The sequence below is a fragment of the Globicephala melas genome, chromosome X, assembly GCF_963455315.2.
Source record: "Globicephala melas chromosome X, mGloMel1.2, whole genome shotgun sequence".
NCBI classification, from domain to species: Eukaryota; Metazoa; Chordata; class Mammalia; order Artiodactyla; family Delphinidae; genus Globicephala; species Globicephala melas.
In genome coordinates this window covers 12,263,935-12,286,268 of record NC_083335.1, presented here as the reverse complement: position 1 = coordinate 12,286,268, position 22,334 = coordinate 12,263,935, and the positions used below count along the sequence as shown (strand labels likewise).

Here is a 22,334-nt window from a genome sequence, read left to right as displayed (position 1 = left end):
AAGAGGGAGGAGATATGGGGATATATGTATATGTATAGCTGATTCACTTTGTTATAAAGCAGAAACTAACACACCATTGTAAAGCAATTATACTCCAATAAAGATGTTAAAAAAAAAGAAAGAAAGTGGTTTGTTAGTGAATGTTTAACGGCTTTCTGAGGAAAAAAAACCTGATTTGTAGCATTTGCTTGTTCAGTGGTGTAAATTCTATGGCCGTGGCCAATTTTTAGCTACCAACATGATGTTACTAAACGCTGGGTTAAGGCAAGATGCATACATTCAGCTCTCCTGAGCCAGCCATAGCTGCCTCCAGCACATCACTGGGAGGAGACCACCTTTGCCCTGTGCATCTCCTGGTTGGACTACTATAACACAAATTTAGCTTAAAAAAATCTCATCATCCTAGACTGGACTTAATTACAGAGAAAGGCTCCCCAGACAAACCTGTGCATGTACATGGTCCTTGGTGTCTCACTTCCTTTAAGCTCCACCTTCTTGAAGCTTTTCTAGCACTCCTCTGGTCCCAAATACAGCTTTTGTAAGACAGTTGCTCTTTTCTTCTGTCTAGGCCGAGAGTCTTTAGACCTTACAAATCACATTAATCCTGCCTCTACACTCAACCACACTCCCTACTTCAATGTGCATAGTATGTACTCAATAAAACCTTGTGTTTAACAGTTGTCTCATAATTCGTAACAGGCGATTTTGAATCTTTTGCAGGAGGATCCCTTTTCCAGTCCCCAGGGCTCAAGGTGTCAAAGTGCAAAGGGGTATGGCTCACCATACCCCTTCTGGTATCACCACCTCCCAGGACAGTAACAGTGAGAGTTCCCATACCACCCCACCTCCTGTACATCTCACCAGTTTAAGGGGATGGAGAATCAGAGGAGGGCCAGCCTTTAAGAATAAGACTGATCATTCTCAAAACATTCCTGAAAGAGGAGTTGTTTAATATCAGCCAGCTCTAGAATAATAAACCAGGAGAGAAACCCAGACTTCTTTTTTTTTAAATTTTTATTAAAAAATATTTTTATTGAAGTATAGTTGATTTACAATGTTGTGTTAGTTTCTGGTGTACAGCAAAGTGATTCAGTTTTATATATATATATATATATATATATTCTTTTTCAGATTCTTTTCCACTATGGTTTATTATAGGATATTGAATATAGTTCCCTGTGCTATACACTAGGGCCTTGTTATTTATTTTATAAACAGTAGTTTGTATCTGCTAATCCCAAACTCCTGATTTATCCCTCCCCCACCCCCCCTTTTCCCCTTTTGTAATCATAGGTTTGTTTTCTACCTATGTGAATCTGTTTCTATTTTGTAAATAAGTTCATTTGTATCACATAACCACACTTAAGTGATATCATATGGCATTTGTCTTTCTCTCTCTGACTTACTTCACTTAGTATGATAATCTCTAGGTCTATCCATATTGCTGCAAATGACACTATTTCATTCTTTTTTATGGCTGAGTAGTATTCCATTGTGTGTGTGTGTGTGTGTGTGTGTGTGTGTGTATTTATATAAATACACACACACACACCTTCTTTATTTATTCTTCTTTCGATGGACATTTAGGTTGAGGAAGCTCTTTCTGTATTGCCATCATCTCTATTTTATTTTTCCCTTTGGCAGATCATGAAAACCAGTCTATTCTGATCATGTAAGTATCCAAGGTGGAGTGTGTTTTCATATCTGTGGCCCTTTGTCCCCAATGCGGAAGAGGAAGATGCCACTTGCTCTGTTTTGTTAATGAGAAAGTACCGAGAACAAAGTCTGTGATGCAAAGATGTGGCGGGGGGGGGGGGGGGGCGGCGCTGAGGAGAGATGGGCAGGAAGGCCTGTGAGGCCTTAGGAAGCTGGAGCTCCCCATCCAGCCTGCTCAGTGATGCCGGTCTCCCCCGGGGCCCCTGCCTCTCCGAGTGGTCTCACATTTGTTGGGAGGTGTGTGTCTGCCGTGGCTCAGGTGACATCTTAGGGGGCCCGTTTACACACACGGGGCTTGTTTCTCTTTGTCTGTTTTGATTGCTCCAAATAGCTGAGAATCCAGGGCAGGAAAGACTGTGAACACCAAAAGGATCACCCAGTACTTTGCAACAATTGCAGCGTCTGGAGACCTCACCATGAAGAAGTACTCCAAAATGAGGTTATGGAGAGGAGAAAGGCTTGCCCTGCTTCCGCTGCCAACCTTTGTCTTGAAGTGTGTGTATGTGGTGGGGGGAAGGCCAGCAGAGCCAATGTCAAGAACTCCACCTCAGCTAAGTCATAGCCCCAGTCTCTCTTGGCCTCTATCACCAGCTTTATAAATATTGGGCTGCAAAATTTCCTCTAGGGAGCTTGGCCAGAGAATATTTCTCCTTCTGCAGGCAGGCTACAAGGTCCAAGACTAACAGAGGTAGCCTAGAGATGGAGCTTCTAATATCTCAATTGCCAGCCATAGTTTGAATGAGGGGCTTCTATGAAGTCTGAATAATAAGTCCTTTCAAGATTCTACAGTGACCCAGAGCAAAAAAAAGAGTGAGTGGTATTCTCACCCACACAGTCCCAGGACCTTCTTCAGGCTTCCACGGCATTAATGGGGAATCTGGGCTCTAGATTCTGGCTGCTGGTGCAAGCACAAGCTTCGGCCTAAGGACTTCAGAGAGTAGCAGGATGCTATCATTGCCTTCTTTTCTACATTATTAACAATCCATTTGATTGGTGATTCTCTGTTTTACTAAGTACATTCATAACTTTTTTAAATTAAAAAATTTTTATTGAAGTATACTTGATTTACAATGTTGTGTTAGTTTCATGTGTACAGCAGAGTGATTCAGTGTTTTATGTAAATATATATATAATATTCATATATATGTATCAGATTCTTTTCCCTTATAGGTTATTACAAAATATTGAGTAGAGTTCCCTGTGCTATACAGTAAGTCCTTGTTGGTTATCTATTTTACATACAGTAGTGTGTAGATGGCAATCCCAACCTCCTAATTTACCCCTGCCCCACCCCTTTCCCCTTTGGTAACCATAAGTTTGTTTTCTACCACTGTGGGTCTATTTCTGTTTTGCATATAAGTACGTTTGGATCTTGTTTTTCGATTCCATATGTAAGTGATATCACATGATATTTCTCTTTCTCTGTCTGACTTATTTCACTTAGTATGATAATCTCTAGGTCCATCCGTGTTGCTGCAAATGGCATAATTTCTTATTTTTTACGGCTGAGTAATATTCCATTGTCTATATATACCATATCTCATTTATCCATTCATCTGTTGGTGGATGTTTAGGCTGTTTCCATGTCTTGGTTATTGTAAATAGTGCTGCAATGAACACTGGGGTGCACGCATCTTTTCGAATTATAGTTTTCTCCGGATATATGCCCAGGAGTGGGATTGGAGGATCATATGCTAACTTTATTTTAAATTAAAAGGTTTCTTTTACTTTTATCATTACAAACTTCCAATGCAGAGGGAGCATTGTAGTGGTTAAGAACATGGGACTTCATTTTGCAATATATACAAATATTGAATCATTATGTTGTATACCTGAAACTAATGTTGTGGATCAATTATACCTCAATAAAAAAAAAAAGAAGGAAGGAACTGAGAAGTTTTCAGTTACTTTGCATAAAAAAATTTTGAATTATTTTCTAAATAAGACCCTTTTTTATAGGTATACTATAATCAATAAAGTGGTTTAAGTAATTAAAAAAAAAAAACATGGGACCGTGGAACTGTATATACAGATTGCCTGGATGCGAATCCTAGCTCTTCCACTTGCTGGCTGTGTTGGCCTTAGGCAATTTCTTAATGGCTCTGAGTTTCAGCTTCTTCATCTGTAAAATGGGACTGATACTATCCCCGAGTGTTGTGATTGGGATAAAATGAGTTAATATTTATAAAGCACTTAGTGCCTAATACCATCATAGTGATTTCTATACAAATGTTTTGAAAATAGGCATGGATATTTCCACCCTGACATATAATAATTTTCACTTTAGTGTTCCAAACAACCATTTGTGTTTGGCCAATTTTACCTCTTAAATATTTCGGGAACGCTTGCTCTCTCCTCCTTCTTTACTTCCACTGCCCTGGTTTCGGCACACAGGAACAGTAAACTGCTTACAGTTCTCCATGCCTTACTTGCTGGTCTTTCCTATTGCAATTCTCTGATTCCCATGGCACGCCCTTCTTTGGCTTTCTCCTACTTGTTCTCCATCACTGTTTATCCTCAGACTACAAACTCCTTAAGAGCAGAAACTGCCATTCTCCCTGGATTGTCAGCATCTATAACAATGTGTGGCACAAAGAAAATACTCAACAAACGTGTATTGAATTAGTGGATGGTTGGTTGCTGTGTCCCAGGCACTATGTAGTAGTTTACAGGGGGATTTTCATTCAATCCTACCTAAAACTCTGTGTGATATTAAGTACAATTATTATCCCCAGTTTACAAATAGGAAAACTAAGACCTGGAGAGGTTAAATAACTTGCCCCTAAAATACCTATTTATATTCATATGGTTATTCTATTCTTATGTGATAATGTGTACTTTATAATGGTGTGTAGGAACAGAGGATGCCAGGAAGCCACAGCTGATATCCCTGATGCATGAAGATATGATATTCAATTTTCCTATTAAAAGCACAGTTACTTTATTTTTATGTAGCTTGTTCTCAAATCACAGTATTTTTTCTTTAGATAATTTTTTTTAACATCTTTATTGGGGTATAATTGCTTTACAATGGTGTGTTAGTTTCTGCTTTATAACAAAGTGAATCAGTTCTTTAGATAATTTTTAATCTTCTATGAATGTAAAAATTGTACATAAAGAAAAATGTGGCTATTTCTTACAACAATCAATTGATCTGGGGGTCCACTGGATGCTATGCTTTAATCCCATCATATAGTATATGTCAGGAGCTTCGGTTAGTATCTTATCCATACATAATCATTTGAAACAGTCATTCATGGTTAACTAAATTTATGAAAGGTTATCTACATCATTGAAATCATGTTTCTCTAGGGCATTTGTGGAAAGCTGTACAGATTAATGATAGTAGTAGTGCTGGTAGTGGTAGCAACAGCAGCAGCTACCATTTACTGAGCACCTACCATGTACCAGGCCTACTATGCTGTAAGTTTTACTTACAGTATCCCATCGAAGGCCTGTGCAATAGTTTCTGTTGTTTTATTTTACAGATGGGGAAACTGAGACTCAGAGAGTTTAACTCACTTTCTTGAGGTCACTCAGCTATTGAATAGTGGAACCAGACTGAAATCCAAATTTGTGTGTCTCTAAAGCCTGGGGTTTTAGTCCAAGCTAGACTTTGAAGGCTGTCCAAGTTACTTAACCCTCTCTTAGCTTCAGTTTCCTCATCTGTAAAATTGAGGGAAGTAACACACCTTGCAGTGTTGCTATGAAGATTTGAAATAATAGATGCCCAGGGCTCAGAGGCACATAGTAGGCATATAAACCCTGGTGGGGTGGTGTTTATGCTTACGTGGGGTATTAAGTGGGCAGAGGAAGATCTGAGATCCCTTTAAAGGCATTGGGGAGCTGAAGAGGAGGGATCTACAGCTTTGGCAGGCTTGAGAGCTGGCCCTCTCCCCTCCAGAATACAATGACCCAATGAAACTCTGAGCGACAGGCGAGGGGGCAGGGGCCTGAATTTGGCTCCAGCAACCTCTGCAGGGAATCGTGAGAGGGGCGGGAGCTGGGAGGGGCGTGGAAATCCCGGTTGTCAGAGGACTGCAGGTGTCAGGGAGTTAGTGTAGGTGGGCTCCCAGAGCCTGGCAGAGGGAGGAGGGGAGGCTGGAGCGGCAGAGCCGGCGGGAGAGAGAGGGAGGCGTGGCCCTGAGCCTGGGAGGCTGTCCTTAGACTGCTCTTCTCTTGCCGGGCAGTTTGCTGCATCTGGAGGAGCTCACTGGAGAATCTCCAACAGCGGAGTGGGCCTTCAACTACCGTAAGTACCTGCAAATGAGCGCATAGTCCAGTGGCTGAAGATTAAATACTGCCCATCAGATCCTAAACAAAACCCCGAAATAATCTCCCTGATGTAATTAATTGCCGTAAATCTAAATGCTCCCAAGTCTTTCCCCCCCACCCCCTTCATCCCTCCCTTTTTCCTTCCCTCCGCGATCCCAGCCGTGCCTCGCTGAGAATCTCTGGGCGCTGTGGATATCTTTCCTTTTCCTTCTCAGTCTTCCCTCCAAACCTTTAGCGGAGCATGTACCCGGCACCCCGCTGAGCCCAACCCCTTTGATTCCTGGAACCCTCAAAGCTATGCAGGGGGCGAGCCATTAGACATTTCAGGTTTGTCACCCTCAAAAGCACTGCGGCGCTGCCTAAGGGTGTGTAAAGTGCTTGGGGTGGAGTAGAAGGGAAGGGTGAAAAGGCTAGACTGCCGAAGTTGGCGGTGTGGGGGAGGGAGTGTGAAAGGCCAAAAATGGGCGTGGCCAATTAACCTGAAGCCTGCAGCTCCTTCCAATGTTCCCTGGACAGAAGATTCATCATTTTGGCTGGATATAAATGGTAGAGTTTCCTTAGTAGGTTGCGGAGGGGTCAGCCATGCTGAGAAATCCAGCTTCCCTTATTCCCCTCAAGCCCCCAGGAAGCGAAACCCTGGTTTAGGGGTCTAAGTGGCAAGGCTAGAATCTCAGATGGCATTCCCTGGCAGAATCCCAGGTTGAACCTTTCCCTTGGCAGTAAAACCTGAGTTCCTCCAATAAATTCTGGCCTAAAGCCTCAGGGGAACAAAAGCAACAGGGTGGCACCCAAGCCTGGGCCTGGGCCTGACCCTAAGAGGAGTGGGGGCAAGAGTCTGTAGGAGGTGAGATGGAAAGAGGATCTTTAGGGTGCTATACCAGATTAATACCCCCTTTGGGAAGAAAAATAGCCAAGTTTTAATGAAATGTTCACTATGTGCCTGGCACTGTACATGTATTGTCTCAGATTCAACACAACAACAAGGCTAGGTATATATTACTCCCCAACTTTATAGATAAGAAAAGTTCAGAGAGGGTAATTTGAGCATCCTTCAAGGCAAAGTAAGAAATGCAAAGGGAAACCGTGCTTCCCTGGATCTCCGATGGTCCACCTGCTTCCTACAGCCCAGGTGTTTGAATCTGCCTCTTTTTTCCTGCTCCTTCATCCCTCCTAGTGTTATCACTGGAGCAAGTTAGGGACTTCAAGATCAGGATCAGTTTGGGGAAGCAAAATCACCGCTTTCTGTTCTGAGAGCTGCCTTTATCCCACTGTGTTGAAATAGAATTAAACAGCCAGAACCTCAGGCTCTGAGTAGAGAGTTGGTAGAAGGGAGTTAGCCTGAGTTTGTGTGATGGGCATATGCCTTTCCTTGGCAAAAGGATACTCTGGGTCCAGGGGGTGGGGTAGGAGAGGCAGAAGAGTGTAAGGGGTCTACTTATGGATGTGTAGGGCCTGTGGTCAATAGTGATTTTCAAGAAAATGAGAAGGCCTCGCTGAACTCACATATCTTTGCCATATTCCCTGAAATTCAAGCAATTCTTTTTTTTTCCTTAGGGGCAATGAACAAGAATGCTTATAAATTATGGGCAGCCAATAAATCATTTGCATCTTATATCAATTAGCTCAAGTAACTTGATTCCCCAACACCTACTCAAGATGGAGGCTTTGAGATTTTGGGGGGTAAGAAATAAAAGTAATATTAGATTTGAAGCATTCTGACATTCTGCATAAGGGCAGGCCTGGATGGGATGAGATGGTACAGGTGAGGTAGGGTGAGAAAGGGGTCAAGGTCTGCCTCTGAAAGTTTAAATACTGGTTTTAGAGCATAAGCATTAGAGTTAAACATAGATTTGCATTTTGGCTCTGAAATTTAATATCTTTTGACTTTGGGCAAATTATATCCTGTCTAAGCCTCAGCTTCCTAGCCAGCAAAATGGTGATGGTAGAAACGCTTCCTTTGCTAGGTTGTTGAAGTACTCAGACAAAAATATATATGTATGAGTAAAGGATCTGAAAAGGTGACTCTCTACACCTCCCATCTCCCTCATACCATGTGGCTTCTGCTGGCCTGGATTAGGCCTCTGGGCCTCTGAGATCCCATGGAAAAACAGACATTTCAATAAATCTGACATGGTAGATACCAGCAAAGACCTTGGGTGGGAGAAGGGGGAAGTGAGGAAAAGGGACAAAGAGAAGAAGTAGCCAGTAACCCTGCCTGCCAGTGAGGGAGTGGAAGGAAGGGAGGGATGTCAGGTGCAACTTACTGATCCAAACTAAACTTTCCGAAGCAGGATCAGTCCCCTGAGTAAAAACACTTCTGCTTTTAGATCTCACCACCTGATGAGGGGCACAGCCCTTCAGGACTCCAGAGGCTCCATGACCCTGGACAGGCCAGGGGAAGGGGCCACCATGCTGCGGACATTCACTCTCTTACTCTTTTGCATTCGTGAGTACAAGGAAGTGGTGGCAGGGCAAGTGAACCTGTTATAGTTACCCCTATGGGGAGGGAATGGAGAATATTGAGGTTTGAGGGTGGGTGGGAACAATGAGGGGCTCTCCTTTACCATAATCTCTCTTTTCAGGGTTGAGTCTGGGTATGACACCAATAGGTAAGTGAGTCCTGCTACCTCAAGTACCTTCCTTCCTGAAGGCCACAAGACATTGACCTGCTTCCATGGCCCTGGACATAACTGCCTTGAGAGCCCAAAGGCAATTTCCAGATTGAGCTGGCTGGGAATCAGGACCTCTTACTTCATGACTTGGTTTCCCACAAAATAGTACAGAACTTTGTCTCAGATGGAAAGGAAGCAAGACTTGCACTTCATTCCCCAACTCACTTGAATTCCTTAAACAAATATCTTGGGGTCCCTATCCCACCCCCATAAAAGTATGCATCCTGTCCCCAAGGGAAGAAAAAAGGAGGAATCTGGGTTGGGGCTAATTTTAAGGGACATTGGAGGGGCATGTTATGGGAGGGAGAGGGTTGGACTGCTGACATCTTTGTTATCTTTGGGAATGACAGCAATGATGCAATCTCAACCAGAGCTGTGGATAGAGACCAACTACCCCCAGGCCCCTTGGGAGAACATCACACTTTGGTGCAAAAGCCCCTCTCGGATTTCAAGCAAGTTCCTGTTGCTGAAAGATAAGACACAGATGACCTGGATCCGCCCTTCCCACAAGACCTTCCAAGTTTCATTCCCCATTGGTGCCCTTACTCAGTCCAATACAGGTCTTTACAGGTGCTGCTACTGGAAGGAGACGGGCTGGTCAGAGCCCAGTAAAGTTTTAGAGTTGGAGGCACCAGGTAAGAAGACAGAGATAGATAATCAAGAATAAACTCCAGCTCCTGGGACTGAACCTTGCCTTCCCAGAGCAGGGTTTAATTCATTCGTTTGCCTCAAATGCATGCATGTATAATGCATGCATTCCACAGTTAGTAAATAAGTGCCTAGTCTCTATAGATGCAGAGTGAGGACACAGACTCTGGAACAGATCTAGAGGGCAAGCTCTCAACATAGGGGATACCCTAGATGGGGGAACAAGGGGTGACAAATAAGGGTCATACAGGGAAGACTCATTTAAGTAGAGCGCTCTGCCGCTCCCTGAGCAGCACTCCCCTTGCTCTTCCTGAATACCAGTTCATTCTCTCCTTCCAGGCCAGCTGCCCAAGCCCACTTTCTGGATCCAGGCTGACACCTCCCCTCTTTCTGGATGTAATGTTAACATACTCTGCCATGGCTGGCTGCAGGATTTGGTATTCATGCTGTTCAAAGAGGGATATGCAGAACCCGTGGATTACCAAGTCCCAACGGGGACAGTGGCCATATTCTCCATTGCCAACATGACACCTGAGAGTGAAGGGGTTTACATCTGCCGCACTCACATCCAGATGCTCCCTACCCTGTGGTCAGAGCCCAGCAACCCCCTGAAGCTGATTGTGGCAGGTGGGTGTGGCTATGGCTGCTGGGGTCTGATGATCGTTGTCCCCGGGATCATGGTTGGATGAGCCAGCGTTTCTGACATTACTTTCCTTGCCCAGTTCTCTGCAAGGCCCATGAGCTAAAGTCATTTGACATTTTACTGAGATGCAAATTAGAATCACACATGCTATGAGGTAAATGTTTGGGAGCCAATCACTTGGCTAGTGAGTGAGTCCAGCCAAATGTCCAGCAGCTTCAGCTCATCACAGCTTTGTTGTTCTCTATTTGTCGAAAATCATGCATTCATTCATTCATTAGGCTTTTATTGAGCACTTAATATGTGCCAGGCACTGCCACTGCAGTCTTGTAAACTGACTTTTTTAATTTAAAGTATTTTTATTCTATTTCTGATTTTTATTTTTAAGTGTGGAAAATAGAATGAGTTGCTAGTGCTGGTGATAAAAATAAACAAAAAAATGACAAAGAAAGTGATAGTTCATATTTTAGAAATGACTTTATAAATTAATTTAGTCTTGTATATACAGATCCAGTAAGGCAGTACCAAGCTTTAAACACAGTAGAAGCCTCCCCACAATGCCCAAACACTAGACACACACCCCCACTCCCCCACCCCATGGCCCGGATGCTTCTAGACAGAATTGGCCACACTTGCTTTAGTTCCCTCATCAAGTTAAATAGGCTTGGGGAAAGCTGTGGTGCCACAGAAAGTACCTGAACTTAGAAGCAGTAATCCTAGTTTCTAGTTCCACCTCTGACACTGCCTCCCTGTGTGATACTGAGCAAGTAACTTCACCTCTGTGCTTCGGTTTCCCCCACTCTAAAATGGAATAACAGTATCTATCCAATCTACTGTATGATGCCTCTCTGTGACTCAGTTTTCTCATTTGCAAAATTGGTATAATAATAATGCCTACCTCACAGGGTTGTTGTGAGGATTTGCCTAAATATATGTACAGTGCCTGGCATATAAGTTCTCAATAAATGGTAGATATTAATTTTATTAGTATAGCTTTTTATTGAGGATCAAAGAACAAAAGCCTGTCTGTTTGAACTGCGTGTTATGGATGTTTGTTGTACGAATGCCTTTCCAGTGTAGATGCCACTAACACACACTTCTGCAGTTACCTGTTTGCTGGTGTCCCCCACTAGGCCATGAGCTTTTGGCTAACAGGGACTGTGTCTATCTTCTTTACTTGTATATTCCTCGACCTACACGATGCCTGACACATCCTAAATGCTTAATGAGCATATGATAGAGCTGATCCTTCCAAGAATGGGTGGGTGGGCCTACCTGGGATTGGGATGGGTAAGAAGGAGTGGTTTGGGAGTGAGGTTTGCCCTCTATTTTGTAGTTTAATCTCTTTGGAGGAACAATACATGGAAATGAGGGTGTGACCCCATTAACAGAGGTTTCTTTGGGTTGCAGACTTACTGGCCAATCCCTCCTTATTGGCCTCTTTCAATCCCCTGTGGGAAGTGTCCTCTGTGAACTTAATGAGTTCAAAAGCCATCCTTAATACTGCAGTAGCATTCATGCTTTATGAATATGGAATAAAAGTCATTTTCAGAAGTTTGGTTTCTTGGGTGGTTTGAAGAACTACATTTGGCATTTCAGGGACCTAAAGATACAGGGAATTACAAATGTAGATATTCCGCTGAGACACACCCTACACATAGTTAGAGCTCAGTGGAGCTGATAGAGTCTGGTGAGAGGGAAGGGGCATAAGTGAACTTACCCTTGATTGCCTCCTAGAAGAGGCAGAGATTCAAGGAAGGAAGAGGGAGCAGAGGGTAAACTTCAGCTATCACTTTCTATCTAAGGGAACTAGGAAAATTAAACCAGAATATAATAAGGAAGAATCATCCTACATCTAACTCAGGGTCTCTTCCCTTTCTAGGACTCTATCCCAAACCAACTCTGACAGCCTATCCTGGGCCCATCATGGCACCGGGAGAAAGCCTGAATCTCAGGTGCCAAGGGCCAATCTATGGAATGACCTTTGCTTTAATAAGGCGTGAAGACTTGGAGAAGTCCTTTTACCACAAGAGACCATTAAAAAATGAGGCATATTTCTTCTTCGGGGCTTTGAAAATCCACAATGCTGGACATTACCTCTGTTTTTACTATGATGGGTCACACAGGGGTTCACTCCTTAGTGATATCCTGAAAATCTGGGTAACCGGTAAGAGAAGGGGATGCAATGGGACCTATTGTAGGGGCTAAGGGTGTACAACTTGCTCAGGGCCTGCTGGAGAACCTAATCATGCAGCCAGGGATAACGGTGGGGGAAGGAGCAGAATTTGTGTAAGTGGACTTAGGATGGGATTTGCCAAGGGTGGACAGGAGGAAGAGAAAAAGAACCCTAAGTAGTGGGAGGGGTAAGTCAGACAGTTAGCCTTTTATATTTTGGGTCTTGTCCTAGACACTTTCCCGAAGACCTGTCTACTTGCTCAGCCCAGTCCTGTGGTCCAGATGGGTCAGAATGTGAGCCTGTGGTGTCGAGGGCCAGTGGATGGAGTGGAACTTACACTCTATAAGAAAGGAGACGACAAAACACTTCAGCTCTTGGATACCACCAGCATCAGTGATGATGAGTCATTCCTCCTCAACAATGTGACCTATAGTGATGCTGGCATCTATAGCTGCCACTATCTCCTCTCCTGGAAGACCTCCATCAGGATGTCATCACACAACACCGTGGAGCTTGTGGTTATAGGCAAGTGCTAACAACTATTGTTTGTTTTAATCATCATTACAGTGTTATAAGAAGGAGCTGGTGGCCCTGTACCCTCTTGGATTTATGGGCCAAAGAAAAACACACTAGGAGGGTGGTGTAGAATTTTCTCCAAAAATTTTAGGTACCTTCTCTCCCAGGGTTGATACTCAAGCCCTGTCTCTCAGCATGGACAAGCTCCATTGTGACCCCTAGAAAAGTTATTTTCCTTAAGACCAGGGGAAACTTACAGGTATGGGTCTTTCTGATTGAAGCTAGGAGACTCAAGGAATGGGCCAAGGAGTTCTGATGCACAATCAAATTTTGAAGCCAGTGATCTAGTGGAAGTGAAAAAAAAGAGAAGACCAAATAAGGACCTGAGAAACATTTGTTGAGGGAGGAGGCACTGAGTTCAAAGTCATTTGTTCTAACTCTGGTCTCTGGATTGGTTGCAGATAAGCCCCCCAAACCCTCCCTGTCAGCCTGGCCCAGCACCGTGTTCAAGCTAGGAAAGGCCATCACCCTTCAGTGCCGAGTACCTCAACCAGTACTTGAATTTTGTCTGGAATGGGAAGAAAGAGCAACATCCCCCAAATTTTCAGTGGATGGAGACTTCATCATCAGTAATGTTGAAGGGCAAGGCACGGGGACCTACAGTTGCAGCTATCGCATAGAGGCACATCCTAACATCTGGTCATATCGCAGTGAGCCTCTGAAACTGATGGGGCCAGCAGGTGAGAGGAACACTCTTCACAGGGATGCCCCCTCCGCAGCTTTGGCCATCATACCCCTGGGATCCCAGAACAATGCCCAGAAGGATGTGGAAAGGGTAGTTGGGGGCTTGTAAGTCAGGGCCCTTGGGTTTGGGCATCTTTCCTCTGGAGTGGTCTCACAGTCACTCAAAGGCAGTGAGCAGGATACTTTCAAGGGTCCTATTCTTCATGAAAATAAGGCCACTTTTGTCTCAACTTCCCTTCACCTGCAGTAACCAGATCCCCCTCCCCCCATGAATGTATTCAACAGTCCCTGTCCCCATCAAGGTCCCTGCTTTTGGTCTTCTCTGGCCACAGGCTTTCTCACCTGGAATTACGTTCTGAATGAGGCTATCAGGTTGTCCCTAATCGTGCAGCTTTTTGCCTTGCTGTTGGTAGAGCTGTGGATAAGGTGGAAGTGTCGGAGACTCAGAATCAGGTAACTGTCTTGTCCCAACCCCCTGTTCCTCAATCTAGCTGAGTTCAGGCTCCCCAGAGACTCAGGAATGGGTCATACTCCAGTTGAGACAAGCCACAGGGGGGGACCCTTTGTATCCTCTACCTTCTGGGCTTAAGATATAAGAGTTTCTCATTCCAGCAGTTTCTCTTTCACCTCACAGAGGGGTCGGCACCCAAGCCATAGGGTGGAGAAATGCATATTTCTCAGAGCCTGGAGAAGTAATCAGAACCTTGTTCACTGATTCCCCCAGGAGGGTGCCCAAATCTCCCTCCCAAGCCACCCTGCCTCTCAGAGATGATTGATGTCTTACACATTAACTTCAACTGAACTTTTTTTGTAAGGAGCCATGCTGTCCTGTCTCCCAGGATGTTATCTAACTCCCATCCCAACTTTCACCCTTACCCCTAGCTCTCAAGGGCTAGCAAGACTTGTAGTCCATCCTAGCTGCTATGGAAGCCAGTCTCTCTGCCACTCTGGCCCCCAACCACTGTGCAGAGCATTCTGAGAATATAGCCTTAGCCTGGGTGGGCATCTGATGAGGGAATGGATTGGGCCAGGGAATCAGACTGCTTCCTCTGACCCATAAAATGTCAAGCCAAACAGGTTCTCCTGCCATTTACTTTTATCCTTTTGTGTCCCCTGGGTCATCTCCTTCTCTCCCTGATCCTTACGGCCTTGTGCTCAGGCTATTCTGCCTGAAAATGAGAAGAGAAATGACAGCTCCTAGCTTGGTGGGGCCTCTGTTCCCAAACGCCTTGCTTACTTTCCCCCACCTTGTGATCCTGGCTGTACCCCTCCCCCACCATGATCACAGGACTTCGTGTGCCTGGGAGTATTCAATATACAATGGATGATGACTATGACTGTGTGTGTCTGTGTTTCCCGCTGGGATCTGAGGGACAGAGTGCTTGGGTAATGAGGAGAGAGCCAGCTAAACTTTCTGCAAAACCACTACCCTTCGAGCTTTCAAAAACTTTCAATGGGGGTCAAGTCCTACTTCTCCACAGAACCTATCCTGAGTTCCACATACACTGGGGTAACCTTCAAGCCAGGGGTTAGAAAAAATGTAGCTTCAAGTGCCCCACCTCAGCCCAGGTCCACTGCATCAAAGAATGAATTTGGAAACCAGACTTCAGAGAATGCAGCTTGAAAAGCATGTTTTCCTGGCCAGGAAGGAGGGTCAGTGTTTTCTAAGTAAAAATTGTCAAATGAATTTTGGCTTAGTATAATCTAATTCTACAGGACCCATAACCTAAAAATGCTGCACATTTCTAGTCATAATCTGGGTGGGGGTAGAGAGATCCCACTCTCTGGCAAGCTTAGCTCAGCACTGACAATCCTCTGGTAATTCACTGTTGCTGCCTAGGCAACCCTTCCATAACAAAGGCAGGTGAGGCAGGTCAGTCGGAGGACCAATACTGCCATAATAAAAACTGCTTCCAAACTTAAACTTGATGACTGAGGAACCCCCAAGATTTCTCCCTCCACCCCCACACCCACCACCCAGAGCTGCCGATTACACTGAGCTCCAGGGGTTCTGAGAGCTGGAGTTACAAAGGCATTTTCACATCTGACATCTCAATTCCAGCAACAGCCTAATCAGGGGCCTTGGGGACCTGACATTTGATATTGTCTGGGGATGGTAGAGGGGGCGGGGGGCACGTGGGTCATGAAAGAGCAAGAGGTTTGTAGGTGGTGAGGCCCTCAAAAAGAAAAGTCATCCATGTCAGAAAAGATTATATCCCATTATCCTGGCCATATCCAATCCCTATTGGGTGGTGAGTAAGCCAATGACATAAATTGCCGCCCCCTTCTCTCCGCCCTCCCCTTAATCCCAGCAACTCCTCTCATCTCTTTTCTGGTCTTGCTAGAGAAGCCTGGTTGCTGGGAACAGCTCAAGGGGTCACCATGCTCTTCATACTCACAGCTCTTCTCTGCTGTGGTGAGTAGAAGGGGGTGGGGAAGGGGCCTGGGCAGAAGGCCGGGGTGAAGTCCCGTGGGGGAAGGGACAAAGCCCTGGCAGCAATTTCTTTTGCAGGACTGTGCAATGGGGTATTGACAGAAGAGACTGGTGAGTTTTTCCTGCTCCAGACTGGGACATTCCTCCCTGGAGATCCGAAATAACTACAGAGTGTCAGTGTCAGTGGCCAGGGAGTGACTGGTTGGGAGGGAAGGACAGCCAGGAAGGGGCACTTGCTAAAGCTGCTGGCAAAACTCAGCCTCCAACTCTGCTTTTCTGCCTGCAAAATTTCCCCCAAGCTTCTGCATTTTTCTGACCCTCAGCTGAGACATCAGCTTCCCCTTTCCCCAGCACCTGCGGAGAGAAGGAAAGAGTTTGGATTGAGGTTGAAAGGGGAGGTGGGCAATGTGATCTGGGGAGGGTGTTCAAGGGCAAGGAAAAGGGGAGGGTGAGGGTGAGGGAGGATGGCTTCACTAACTCTGCTGTTTCTAGAAATAATCATGCCAACCCCAAAGCCTGAGCTGTGGGCAGAGACCAACTTCCCTCTGGCCCCGTGGAAGAACTTAACCCTCTGGTGCAGAAGCCCTTCTGGCTCAACTAAGGAATTTGTATTGCTGAAGGACGGGACCGGGTGGATTGCAACTCGCCCGGCCTCAGAGCAGGTCCGGGCTGCCTTCCCCCTTGGAGCCCTGACCCAGAGCCACACCGGGAGTTACCACTGCCATTCGTGGGAGGAGATGGCTGTGTCAGAGCCCAGTGAGGCACTTGAGCTGGTGGGGACAGGTAAGAAAAGGCAGAGGGTCCTCACGGAGTGATCCCCAGTGCCCCTGGGACTCCTGCACTGTTCCTAGGGATGGGGAATGCTCAGAGACCCAGAGCCCAAGGGGCTTCTGCTGCCTGTAGGAGAGGAGGGGCACTGAAATGGGGGGAGGGGTGGGGAACAGAGTTATGAGAAGACTGACAGGAAGAGGCAAAGGCCAGTCCAGGATGGATTTCTATTTTGCTGACAAAGTGACTCCGAGTGTCCCTGTTTTGTTTTCCAGACATCCTCCCCAAACCTGTCATTTCTGCTTCCCCCCCAGTTCGGGGCCAGGAACTGCAAATCCGGTGCAAAGGATGGCTGGCAGGCATGGGGTTTGCTCTGTATAAGGAGGGAGTGCAGGAACCTGTCCAGCAACTTGGTGCCCTTGGGAGAGAAACCTTCTTTACAATCCAAAGAATGGAGGATAAAGATGAAGGCAATTATAGCTGCCGCACTCACACTGAAAAGCGCCCCTTCAAGTGGTCTGAGCCCAGTGAGCCCCTGGAGCTTGTCATAAAAGGTAGAGCTGAAAGGGGTGTGTGAGAGAGGAGTGGGGAAGCAAAGCTCTGGGTCAGACACTCCTCTCCTCACAGCAAACTTTGCTGCTGGTCCTAGGAGCCTGTGTCCAATCTTAGAGCCAGGCAGGCGTGGCGCTGGGAGTGCCAGGGCCTCTGGCTGCACGATATTAATAGCCATAATCGTTATTAATAGCTGGGGTTTGTAGAGGGTGATTTAATTTTTCTAATTATTTTCATATCAATTATCTCATTTAGCTATAGAGCAAATATTCAAAGGAGGTGGATCAGGTACCATTTCCCCTTCTTGTCCAAATGGGCAAACTGAGGCTCAGGGAATCAGCAGAGCCCCAGTGACAATTCACCCTTTTAGCTAGCTTCCATTGCTTGTTCTGCTGACAGGGAGGATTCGGCTGGAGGAGGTGAGGGGTGGGGTGAGGGGTCCCTGTGAAAAGTTCATCTGCAAAGTGGTTTTGCCTTGACTTTTAAATGCACCTTCTTCTGAATGAAATACTATAGGAAACAAAGCAGCTTTCTGGAACCAATATTTGCTATATTAGCAATCTTTCTTCTCTCTTAATTTGGTTTTGTATTGTGTTTGGTTTTTTGCCTTCTAGAAATGTACCCCAAGCCCTTATTCAAGACATGGGCCAGTCCTGTGGTCACTCCTGGTGCCCGAGTGACTTTCAATTGCTCCACCCCCCACCAGCAAATGAGCTTTATCCTTTACAAAGATGGAAGTGAAATAGCGTCCAGTGACAGGTCTTGGGCGAGTCCGGGAGCCAGTGCAGCCCACTTTCTGATCATTTCGGTGGGCATTGGTGATGGAGGGAATTACAGCTGCCGCTATTATGACTTTGCTATCTGGTCTGAGCCCAGTGACCCTGTGGAGCTCGTGGTGACAGGTCAGGAGTGGGGAAATGCAGGTGGAGGTGGTACTGACTCTGGGACAGTGGGCGGGAGGGCTGTCAGTGGGAGAGGAAGAAGTGCTCCTTCTAAAAGTCACCAAGAATGTGCTTAGGACCGTGCCTAACACATGGTAAACAGTCCATGTAAGGCAGCTGCCTTATATGATCACTAATACAGGAAGGTGAGAAAGAGGAGAAGAGGGAGGAAAATAATTCACGTCTGGGGAAAGAAATGAGGCAGATGGGGGTGTTTCACATGTTGCCCTATTTCTGAAATCTTTTTGTGGCTTGGCCTTGAGCTTTAGGCCCAATGTCCACTTTTTCTTTAGCTGGGCTGTCAGAGATTGGTGGGCTGGATGGCCCTCAGAGAAATGGCGGAGACCTTGAAATGTCTACTGCATATTATGCAGCCATTACAAATGATAGTTTTCAAAGGCTGTTTAACGTCATAGGAAAATATTTACAACATAAAGTGAAAAATATTAAACTACACAATTGTGCATATAGTAGGCCCAATTATGCAAATAGTTAGAGCTACAATGACATGGCCATGTACAAAAAAATAAATGGGAAATAAATACATAAAAATGTAGCAAGAATGGTTATCTTTGAGCAGTAGAATTGTATTTTCTTCATAGGTTTTTTTCTGTATTTTCTAATTTTCTACAATAAGCATATATTGTTTCTTCTAATAACACTAAAAAAACAATGTTCAGAATGTCAGGGGCAGGATTCTCTCATGCTGTGATCTCTTTAATTTCAGAATTCTACCCCAAACCCACTCTCCTGGCACAGCCAGGTCCTGTGGTGCTTCCTGGGAAGAATGTGACCCTGCGCTGCCAAGGGACTTTCCAGGGCATGAGGTTTGCCCTCTTGCAGGAGGGAACCCAGGTTCCCTTACAGTTTCAGAGTGCCTCAGGGAATGTGGCTGACTTTCCCCTCCACGCTGTTGGAGCAGACGACTCTGGGAACTATAGTTGTGTCTACTATGAGACCACTATGTCAAACAGGGGATCATATCTCAGCAAGCCTCTTATGATCTGGGTGACTGGTAAGGACTGACAAGACATGGGACTGGGACAGAGACAACTGGAATAAGGGTTAGAGAGGGTGATCCCTCTTGGAAGGGTAGGCTAGGCCATGGAGGGGAACGGTTGTGTCTGGAAGGAGAAAAATAAAGGATTAATTCAGCGAGTGAAAAGTCTGCATACTAACCACTTTCCATCTTTGGTCTCTTCCTAGACACATTCCCCAAGCCATGGTTGTTTGCTGAGCCCAGTTCTGTGGTTCCCATGGGGCAGAATGTTACTCTCTGGTGCCAAGGGCCAGTCCACGGAGTAGGGTACATTCTGCACAAAGAAATAGAAGCCACTTCAGTGCAGCTCTGGGGATCCATCAGTAATGATGGGGCATTCCCCATCACCAATATATCTGGTGCTAACATAGGTCGTTACAGCTGCTGCTACCATCCTGACTGGACCAGCCCTATCAAGATACAGCCTAGCAACACCCTGGAACTTATAGTCACAGGTAAGGGGAAGATGCTCTGGCGTGAGCAGGGGAGTAAAGAGTGAGTAAGCTGTCAGATGGTTCATGGGAAACGGTAAACGGTTTTCCAAGAGCTCAAGGAGAGGCAAGCAGTAGTCTCTCCTCTTTATTGAGACTCCAGTGATGCCCTGGAAAGTGGCCACCTCTCTATGACCAAGAGTCAATTTCTTCTAGGTTTGCTCCCCAAACCCAGCCTATTAGCCCAGCCTGGTCCCATGGTGGCCCCTGGAGAAAACATGACTCTTCAGTGTCAAGGGGAACTGCCAGACTCAACATTTGTCCTGTTGAAGAAGGGTACTCAAGAGCCCTTAAGGCAACAGAGGCCAAGAGGGTACAGGGCTGACTTCCGGATGCCAGCAGTGAGCAGTGAAGATTCTGGGATGTATAGCTGTGTTTATTATTTGGATTCTGCTCCCTTTGCAGCTTCTAATCTCAGTGACTCCCTGGAGATCTGGGTGACTGGTAAGGTCTTGGAGATTTCAGCAAGAGTCTAGATTTTGTAGTTTCTTAGTAGTTAGCCCTAAGGGGGTAAAGGGCTGGGTTCAAGGCCATTTCTAACTCTGTGTCCTGGTTGGCTGCAGATAAGCCCCCTAAACCCTCCCTGTCAGCCTCGCCCAGCACTGTGTTCAAGCTAGGAAAGGATATCACCCTTCAGTGCAGAGGACCCCTGCCAGGTGTGGAGTTTGTCCTGGAACATGATGGAGAAGAAGCGCCTCAGCAGTTTTCAGAGGATGGAGACTTTGTCATCAACAACGTAGAAGGAAAGGGCATTGGAAACTATAGCTGCAGCTACCGTCTGCAGGCCTACCCTGATATCTGGTCAGAGCCTAGTGATCCCCTGGAGCTGGTGGGGGCAGCAGGTGAGATGATAATCCCTCCATGGTTCTGGCATGACATACGTGGGATCCCAGAGATAGTCTCCATGGAGACAGGCCAAACATGGAGGGGGAGGGGTTTGGAATCAGAGACCTCAAGTGTGGTCATTTTTCTTTCTCCTAGGGATGGTAAGGAGGTGGAACCTCAGATTCACTCAAAGATAGTGAGAAGGATACTTTCAAGGCCTCTTCCACCCCCCAAAAGGAGGGCTGCTTCTGCCTCAGCATAAGCACTGCCTCTGACCACCCCATCTGCAGTCTCAACACATGGTTCCCGAGTGAACCCCGGAGGAGGCCAGATGAGGGGGCAACAAGAGATCCAGGGGAGCGTACATGCACTGATCTCTATGGCCTTGGTTTCTGCTCTTTTATCACCACAGGGCCTGCTGCTCAGGAATGCACTGTGGGGAACATTGTCCGAAGTACCCTGATCGTGGTGGTGGTTGTAGCTTTAGGGGTGGTGCTAGCCATAGAGTGGAAGAAGTGGCCTCGACTCCGAACCAGGTAATTGCCTTATGTCAGCCTCCTTCTGTGAACCCAGAGGCTTCTGTTAAAACAATGGTACATATGCTCCTCTAGAATCTGAGTCCCACAATGCAACCTGTTTTCAGGTTGATGGCTCTGGATCCTCTCTTAGTCATGTCTTTTTCTCTACACAGAGGCTCAGAGACAGATGGAAGAGACCAGACCATAGCCTTGGAAGAGTGTAACCAAGAAGGAGACCTGGGCACCAATACCAACTCTCCCTCATCGATCTCTCAGGGAACCTCAGTGGAACTGCCAGTCCCAATATAATAATCACCTCCTTGGCAAGAGCTTTCCTCTCCTCTTTTTTTATCCTCAGAGACCTGCAAATCTGGCTGGTTTCCCTGGGAGTCCACCCCATCTACTGTTCCTTGGCCACTAATCACCTGAGATAGGTCAAGGGGATTTTAGGAGTTGAGAGCTCTACCAGGGTGAGATGTTTCCTGAAGAGAGAGTCCCTGCCCTCGTAACTCCTCACTGTACTGATTTACTGGTGCATGAAATTCTATTAAAAATGTATTCTTCTGAATAAAGAGAGTATTCACTATTTAACTGCAAAAACTATGGCAGTGGTTTTCCATTGGTTTGTTGTCCACTTAACACTTAGCAAAAATGGTGTATTGGAGCTGATCTCCATGGCAGAATAAGAGAGCACAGCGCTGCTAGTACAGAGAAAGGAGCTCAAGGATGGGGTCGGGGAGGAGGGAAGGCTCCAAAATGTCCATTTTGGTTTGGGACATGGTAACTGAACAGAATGTCCCATCATCCTTCCATTTCATTTTTGAATGAATGGAAGAATGAATGAATGGCAATGTTCTCTCCAAGTTGAGCCTGAGGAGGGCAAACACTGAAGTTACATACTTTCTACTGTGTTACTTCTAGGTCTGTAGTACACCTGCTTTCCAGTGTTAGGATTAGTCCACTACAGAACTTGGAGATCGGCAAAGTGTGCTTTGTGGCCCTTACCTAACAACCACAGGTGTACATTAATTCACTCTTAAGTGTGAAAGGTTGATAAAAGCTGAATATTTTGCCCCTCCCTAAAGAAAGCCCTGTTTTCTCTGGTGGTGGGATCTCAAAGAGTGAGTAAGCAAGTGAGGTGATTGGTTTAGAGCAGGAGACCTCCCAGTGTCCTGTCCCAGTGTTCTTTCCCAGTATTCCAAATGGAGGCTGGCTCGCATTCCGAGCCCCTGATCTCTTTCCTTGGATCGGCATGCAACTTGCCGCATGGGTGGGAATCCAGTACACATTAGGAGGGTTGTATTGGGGAAGGGGGCTTACCTAATTCCTTAAACCTGTTCAAGACCTCAGAAGAACTGACCTATGGGTCCTAGAGGAGG

The 22,334-nt window shown here is 45.9% G+C and overlaps 1 protein-coding gene across 1 annotated transcript; it reads left to right on the top strand.

Annotated features, from left to right (window-relative positions):
- The first annotated feature begins 5,786 nt into the window (after positions 1-5,786).
- On the top strand, positions 5,787-21,533 carry IGSF1 (immunoglobulin superfamily member 1). Its single transcript, XM_030846518.2, has 20 exons — positions 5,787-5,968; positions 8,319-8,437; positions 8,574-8,600; positions 9,014-9,298; positions 9,651-9,938; positions 11,834-12,118; positions 12,359-12,652; positions 13,105-13,383; positions 13,720-13,840; positions 15,733-15,803; positions 15,900-15,932; positions 16,314-16,604; positions 16,865-17,143; positions 17,756-18,043; positions 18,810-19,097; positions 19,289-19,576; positions 19,769-20,056; positions 20,176-20,454; positions 20,850-20,973; positions 21,129-21,533. The coding sequence occupies exons 2-20, from the start codon at positions 8,332-8,334 to the stop codon at positions 21,262-21,264; spliced, it is 4,050 nt and encodes a 1,349-aa protein (XP_030702378.1). The 5' UTR covers positions 5,787-5,968; positions 8,319-8,331; the 3' UTR covers positions 21,265-21,533.
- The last annotated feature ends 801 nt before the right edge of the window (positions 21,534-22,334 follow it).